General features: G+C 33.3%; 1 protein-coding gene and 1 pseudogene across 1 annotated transcript; one reads left to right on the top strand and one right to left on the bottom strand.

Annotated features, from left to right (window-relative positions):
• The window catches only part of LOC108766254 (putative nuclease HARBI1), a 5,786-nt pseudogene extending 1,568 nt beyond the window's left edge, over positions 1 to 4,218 (top strand).
• A 536-nt stretch (positions 4,219 to 4,754) lies between these two features.
• On the bottom strand, positions 4,755 to 6,230 carry LOC108766247 (uncharacterized). The gene is made up of 4 exons (XM_018515422.1): positions 6,194 to 6,230; positions 5,771 to 5,956; positions 5,180 to 5,315; positions 4,755 to 5,092 (listed from the first exon to the last, which is right to left on the bottom strand). Exons 2-4 carry the CDS (start codon positions 5,942 to 5,944, stop codon positions 4,755 to 4,757), a joined length of 648 nt encoding a protein of 215 aa, XP_018370924.1. The 5' UTR covers positions 5,945 to 5,956; positions 6,194 to 6,230.
• Between the last annotated feature and the right edge of the window lie 1,531 nt (positions 6,231 to 7,761).

Here is a 7,761-nt window from a genome sequence, read left to right as displayed (position 1 = left end):
CTCTCTCTCTCTCTCTCTCTCTCTCTCAAGACTGAGACAGAGACACGACGCCGCGTGAGATAGCAGATAGAGAGACTAGAGAGAGAGAGAGAGAGAGAGAGAGAGAGAGAGAGAGAGAATACTCTGTCGCACGACAAAAGTCGATCGTGTGCCTGCAGCGACCCGCACACGCGGCACACGGCCCGCGCTCTGGTATAATTGGACGCACTCGGAACTTTTGTTATACGTGATTAATCGTCTTTCGTCTTTTACAACTTTGGTAACTAATATTTTTTATATACTTGTCTTTTCTTAAACTTCTTTTTCTCTTTTATAAATTATCTTTTCCTTCAGTGATCGCCTGTCTAAGTAAAAACAATCAGAACCATGTCAAAAAAGAAATCAGGAGCGGAGTTCCGAAAATTGAAAAAGAAGCGAGAGGAAGAAAGAATGCTTGCCAGCACTTGGCATAAATGGCTGAATAAAGAAAAAAATTCAGATGCCGGCTGTTCTTCATCGACTACTTTTACTGAGGAAAAAGATCGTTCTGCACAAGACAGTGATAATGAATCGAAATCAAAAACTGAAGAACAGAATTTATCTTCTCCAGAAACTACTAATACAGATGACATTGTTGCTCAAGATGAAATTGCAGGAGAAAAAGAATTACTGAATGCCTTTAATCCAGCGACATGGCAGCGTCCCTACAGTCATTCTTTAATTGCTGTTCTTCTAGAAAGAGGTCCTGAGCAAGGCACAGATACTGATTATTTAAAGTCTATGGATAACGAAGGTCGACGATTTTCTACGAAATGGTTATATAAAACTATGCCTAATGGAGAAACTGTAAAACGAGATTGGTTAACATATAGCAGACACAAAGGATCAGTATTTTGCTTCTCATGTTTATTATTTGGAAAGTATAATCTTCGCCCTCAAAAGTTATCCGATCCAGATCGTGGTTTTTCTAATTGGAAAAAATTAAATCCTAAAATTAATGAACATGAAAACTCACTACAGGAACATAGAAACTCGTACATCCATTGGAAAGAACTTGAGAGACGATTGAATTCAGGTCATGTTATTACATCTGAACTGGAAAAAAATATTCAGTCAGAAAAAAATAAATGGCGAAAAATTTTGAAAGCGGTAATAAACGCTATTCTTTATTGCGCCGAGAATAATTTGGCATTAAGAGGCTCATCAAATGATATAGACGATAGTAATTGCGGCGTTTTTCTGAAAACTATTAAGTTAATAGCAAAACACGACCCAGAAATACGATGTCACGTCGAGGCAATCAAAATTCCAGGAAGACATATCTCTTACTTTTCAAATATTATACAGAATGAAGTGATAAGCCTACTTGCCCACGAAGTAAAAAAAATCATTATTAGCGAAATTCAAAAAGCGAAGTACTTTTCTATTTCCTTTGACTGTATTCCAGATACAGCTCACAAAGAGCAAATGACTCAGATCATACGATATGTTAAGGTAACACGAAACGAAAAGTGTTCAATTGAAGAAAGGTTTATCGATTTTATAGAAACCAAACAAAAAACGGGTGAAGGACTGGCACAAGATATTTTAAACAAATTGCAGGCTGATAACTTAGATATCCAGAATTGTAGAGCTCAGTGTTACGATAATGGTGCGAACATGGCGGGGAAATACAAAGGAGTGCAGGCTCGCATTATCGAAGTCAACAAATTAGCTTATTTTATACCATGTTCATCACATTCATTAAATCTAGTTGGAGTTCACGCTGCTAGCGTATCACCAGAAATGATGACATTTTTTGGTATTGTCCAAAGTTTATTTGTCTTTTTCTCATCTTCTCCTGACAGATGGGATATTCTTATGTCACATGTAACGGTTTCTTTGAAGAAACATTGTGATAGTCGATGGTCATCGAAAAAGCAAGCTATTTCTGCAGTGTACAAAGAGTTGCCAAATATTTTTAAAGCTTTGGAAGACCTTACGCAAATTAGAAAAAATGAGGAAACATACTCAGGAGCAAAAAACTTTTTAAAACAGATAAAAAATTTTCACTTTATCTGCAGTTTGGTAGTGTGGAATAACATCTTGGAGGAAATTGATAATGTAGATGTTCTTCTACAGAAAAAAACTATTACAGTTTCGATCGCTAGCAAACTTATTGAAAGTCTGAAAAATATTATAAACACAATAAGAAATGAGAAGTTTCCAAACTTTCTACAGGAAAGTATAGATTTGGCCAAGTCATTAGATATAGATCCTGTATTTAAGGAGAGTCGGAAAAGAAAAACAAAAAAACAATTTGATTATGAAGCTTCTGATGAAAGTGCCAATTTGAATGAGAAATTTCGTGTTGCTTACTTGGAAGCTATTGATACAATAATCGAGCAACTTAACTGGAGATTTGAGAAACTTCGGAAGGTATCTGAAGATTTTGAATTTCTTTCTGGCTCAAATATAGTATCAATGGACGAAAATATTTTGAGCAAATTTTGTATGGATCTGGTTGATAAATATGCTGCTGACTTGAACGGGCCGGAGTTTTTGAGTGAAGTACTGAGTGCGAAAAAATTGTTTCCGCCTTTAAACGAAAATTTTAAAGAAATGGACCACTTAGAAATCCTTCAATTAATTCATGATTTTGACTTGATACCTAATTACAAAAATATGGAGACAGCATATAGGATTTACTTAACTATCCCAGTTACCTCCGCATCAGCAGAAAGATCCTTCAGCAAACTTAAATTGGTGAAAAATTACTTAAGATCTGCAATGGGCCAAGAGAGATTAAGCAATTTAAGTATACTTGCAATTGAATACGAAATAACGCAACTGTTAAATTTGGAAAAAATAATTGATAATTTTGCTTCCTTAAAAGCTAGGAAAGTAAAGTTGACGTAATTATTTTCTAATTTTAAGTTATATTTTTGACAATTTTTGTAATTGTTTAAACAGAGAAGTTTATTTTATCAACAAATTTTATTTTTGTGATTGTCCAAACGGAGAGAGAAAAGTTTTATTTTATTAACAAATTTTATTTTTGTAATTGTTCAAACAATTTTATTATATTAACAAGTTTTATTCTATTAACTCAAGACTTAAATTTTATTGTATTAACAGCTTTCTTTTATTAACTAAAGACTAATTGTAAGAAAAATAGTTTTAATAAAGAAGAAGCTTTATTGTTCTAATTTATGAGTTGATCTAGTTTTATTATAATAATATAAATACCTAACAATATTTATGTATGTTACATATTTATTAGAACTGAAAAAGTATTCATTTCAAATTCCACAAAGAATATTACCTATACATATAAAGGCGGACTTATAAAACTACACGGCATTCGGGCATTTTGTACCAGTTAAATGTTTGTTTTTTTAACCGCGGAAAGGGCGCCAAACTCATGTTATGCCCTGGGCGCAGTTTTCTCTTCGCACGGCCCTGTATAGATTGCACTCACATTGCAATATTCCCACCTCCGAAAGGAGATGCAAATTATCCTGAACATAACTATGTGAATAGAAAAGGATATCATTCTATCAATGTACAATTGGTAAGAAATAATGCAAAGAGATAATTATACAAATAAGATAATTACAATTTTATTTGCAGATATGTGATCCTGATCTTAGAATTTTGAATGTTAATGCTCGATATCCAGGAAGCACTCACGATTCGTACATTTGGAATAACAGTAATATTCTTCCATTAATGCGTGATATTTACAATTGTGGACATCAATTTTTCTTACTAGGTTTTATGCAAATTTCTAAATAGTAATTACATATTGTTCCCAGTTTTAATCTATAAGATTATATTGCCTGTTAACTTACAGGTGATTCCGGTTATGCGCTGAGACCATGAATGATGACTCCAATGTTAAATGATGAACAAAATGATGCAATATTAAGATATAACACTCGACAAATGAGTACTAGATCATTAATTGAATGTTGTAATGGTCTATTGAAGATGAGATTTCGTTGCTTGTTCAAGCATAGAGTCTTACATTATAAACCAGATTTCTGTTCAAAGATCATTAACGCTTGTACAGTACTACATAATATGTGCATTCATGACAAGGTACCTATACCTGAAGGAGAAGGTGATTTATTAGACTTTGCTTGGGATGATGTAGATCCAATACGTGAACCAGACATAGGTGCAGCAAATAGAAATCTTGAATTGTCTGCTGGGCGAAGAGTTCGTGATAATTTAATAAGACGATACTTCCAATAATACAATACTTCTCTAGAATTTTATTAATATTTAATATTTTGTAAAAGGACAAACTGCGATAATGGGATTGATAAGGACTAATATTTCATAATAAAAGTTTATATTTGTGCAATTATTTTTTTTATTTAATGCAATAATCTTTTTTATTTAAGTCAACATTTCAAATTAATGCAAATAACACTTGTTTTTTATTTCTAAAAACTCAACATATTCAATATAAGTCAACATTTCAAATTAATGCAAATAACACTTGTTTTCTTATTTCTAAAAACTCACTTAATGATATATACCTACTTTGTACTTCAATTTTCTTACATAACACGTAGTAATAAAAAATAATACTTTCACGGTGACTATTGTGTCTTTGCAAAATGCTTAAAACTATTCAAAACGAAAAATATACTATGACATAAATATTGAAAAATATCACTTAAAAGGAAAAGTATTTAAATTAACAAATAGCAAAGCTTGACTCTGTAACAATCAGCGATTGAGACGTGCAATGCAATATATCTTGGTACTTCACTTATTAAAACTCAAATTATTTTCACAGCCAACAATATGCAACGCCTTAAATTGCTTTTTTTTAAGAATTGCTCCAGCAATATGTAAATGTTTTCTTTGGCTATAACATCTCTCTCCTTAGGAGCTAGTTTTTTTTTATAAAGCTCGAGTTTTTTTTCATAATACATCTTTCGTGTTTGACCATCTTGGTGTGATATTTCAGCCAGCTTCTCAGTTTGTTCTATTGACTTTGAATATCTCAAAGCAGCAGCGGTTCTTTTAGTACCTGATTTTTGCGGAATTGATTTAGCATTTAGCATTACGTTGAAAATGCTGTTAGCTTCTTTTGATGCACCTTTCTTAGAATTATCTGAACATTTTGAATTATTATTTCTATTCTTATCGTTTTTATTTAAATATTCTTCAGAAATATTTTGTTCTGTTTTCTCATGAGAACTATGAGAAGGCAATGACTTCAATGGAGTAGAATCTTGCATTACTTCTTGATTGTCACGTTGTACAGAATTTTTCACAATTTCTTCGTCATGTGATAGGTACTCCACATTACATACTTCTGGTTCATCATTCCAATCCTACAACATAAACATTTTATTAAAACTGTAGAAGTGGTTTAAATAACAAAAATCAATAAAAAAGCGCATGTAGCCACAGCACAAGATGTTTTTGTGAAGTCATATATTTAAACTCATCATAACAGCTAATAAATTTTTCGCAGACGTTTCGGTCAGAATCTGATCATCTTCAGTACAATAATTTTCAATTGATTGAATAAGTAGCTAAACATAATATAAATCCAACGAGAAGTCAATTATGAAGCAGTCGCATTTTACAGTTATCATATAGAATAGTAGTTATGTAATATCTTGTGCTCCTTTTTATTGATAAACATTTCATTAATAATAAAAATTTCAATTGTTATTGTCAGAAGCTAACACATGAAAGCGACATGTAGATAGATCAATAAAAATAAAAATGAAATTAAAATTTTCTTAAGACGAATATTAAGTTTAATAATAAGGTTGCTTACAAATTGCACGTTGGATTCCTGTGTTGAATTATGTCCCTCCACAACAGTTGGACCAATAAGTGTTAAAATATTTTGATCTATTTCTGTTAAGACTTGACTTGAGGCAGGTCCTCCACCAGTACCTTGAGCATGTTTCTTGATAGAAGTATTTTTGGCTTTAGTTGCACTTCGCATATCTTGCCAAGTCTATATAGCAAAGAAAACTTATTTAAATACATTACTGTTTTACATAATAAATAGTGAAAAAATTTCTCTGATGCAGTTTCTTTACAAATAAATTTTTGAAGATAACATTTAAATAACTTCTACTTTTTCTGTTATTTGGGCTGATATTTTTTTGTAAAATTAGTTTATAGAGAAAATACGGGGTAATTCTTTCACAAGATGATTCTGTAATGTAAGGTTAATTCAATGTATGTATACCTTTCTCCACTTATTCCACTCTTTTACTGCACCAGGTATCTGACGTAATCGTGCTGTTACTTCCTCCCATAATTTTTGAGCATTTTTATAAGTAAAAGTGGCAGACAATTTTCCACTTTGTAGCTCAGGATGTTTAGTCATGAATTCTAAAATTCAAAAATACATATTACGAAATCTCAATAAGCAAGGATGGATTGAGACGGATTCTTCAGAAAAATGTATTTGCGAACGTTAAACGAATTCTTTTCGATCCGAATGTATTTTTATTCTTTTATACAATTATCAAGCAGTTCTAAAATACATTATGGTCAATTGAAAAATATAATTGTAAGTCTTTAACCTATTTCAATGCGTTCTTGTTCGCTGCGAAGTCACTTACCAATTAAAACATTTTTTTGTTCATCATTTATGTATGTGCATCGTTTCTTTACTGATGTAGTTGTTTCCATTTTGATTTTCTATTACTAATTATTAACATACACTTTTAATTACTATTGCAATTTACATTTCATTATCTTGAAAAACTGTGAAAAACTCGACAGAAAATACGGTTTATTACGTGGCTGATTCTTATATATCTCGATTGTGATTGGTTATTATATTATTTCAAAATCTGGCAACGCTGTACGACAATCGTATACGAGATTTATCACATATAGCATATCGCATGGCAATAAATGACTGTAGAGAATACGATTCCGAAATCGCATGCGATACGAACCATGCGATATTTTTCTCATACGATAAATATCGCATAAGTTCAAGAATCGACTCCCAGATCACGGTGTGTGCCCGAGTGCCGTTTATCCCCACTCAAAGCACCGCGTGCCACGAGAAGCAGCGCCGCGCGACGCTTGGAGTAGTGATGCACATTTGGCCCCCGACGGAAAACCCGCCCCACCATTTTTACCCCCATCAAGCAGACACCTACTGGCACCGACTCGGCCGAATTCGCCGCTGCGCGAGAGCGAGCGAGACAGCGAAGAGAGCGGCCGTCCTTTTCGCTCTAGTACTCACTTGTGTTTACAAGTTGCTGGTAGAGCGAGAAGGACGAGCGCTCTCTCTTTCTCGCTGTCTCGCTCGCTCACGCGCAGCGGCGAAGTCAGCCGAATCGGTGCCAGTAAGTGTCTGCTTGGTGGGGGTAAAAGTGGTGGGGAGGGTTTTCCGTGGTGCCGGGGACCAAATGTGTATCAATGGCTTGGAGTATAACAATTCTCGCAGATTTAAAAATATTCTGTGACAAAAGATAAAAGAATAAGCTAATCTGTCTAGAAATACCGTTTGTTCTAATACAACGGTATAGAGATTAGGCTTTTACGAGATACAATTTATCGAAATTCGAATTGCTATATCTCCGGAAAAAAAATCGCTTTGAGACGGTCCAAAATGGATTTTGAAGGGGCTGTATAGTAGTAAATGATATCATCGATGGATTAAACGACAAAAATTTTATCAATTTTTAATTGAATTTCAAATATGGCTAAAAATGGCTTATTTGGCTGTTTTGGGTTAAGATTTCTCGAAATATCGGCGTGATAGAGCAATTCTGCAGCCGGATTCGGATTCAG

This window comes from Trachymyrmex cornetzi, unplaced genomic scaffold, assembly GCF_001594075.2.
Source record: "Trachymyrmex cornetzi isolate Tcor2-1 unplaced genomic scaffold, Tcor1.1 scaffold1177, whole genome shotgun sequence".
Taxonomy (NCBI): domain Eukaryota; kingdom Metazoa; phylum Arthropoda; class Insecta; order Hymenoptera; family Formicidae; genus Trachymyrmex; species Trachymyrmex cornetzi.
Note: the sequence above shows the minus strand (reverse complement) of the source record. Positions and strands in the feature narration are given on the sequence as shown.

Bases quoted from the DNA above. Each gene is read 5' to 3' on its own strand.
- LOC108766247 (XM_018515422.1), bottom strand. From the start codon at position 5,944: ATGCGAAGTGCAACTAAAGCCAAAAATACTTCTATCAAGAAACATGCT. The intron at 5,316-5,770 runs GTAAGCAACCTT...TTTATGTTGTAG, and splicing joins AGGAATCCAACGTGCAATTT to GATTGGAATGATGAACCAGA. The intron at 5,093-5,179 runs GTTCTCATGAGA...CAAAATGTTCAG, and splicing joins GAAGTCATTGCCTTCTCATA to ATAATTCTAAGAAAGGTGCA.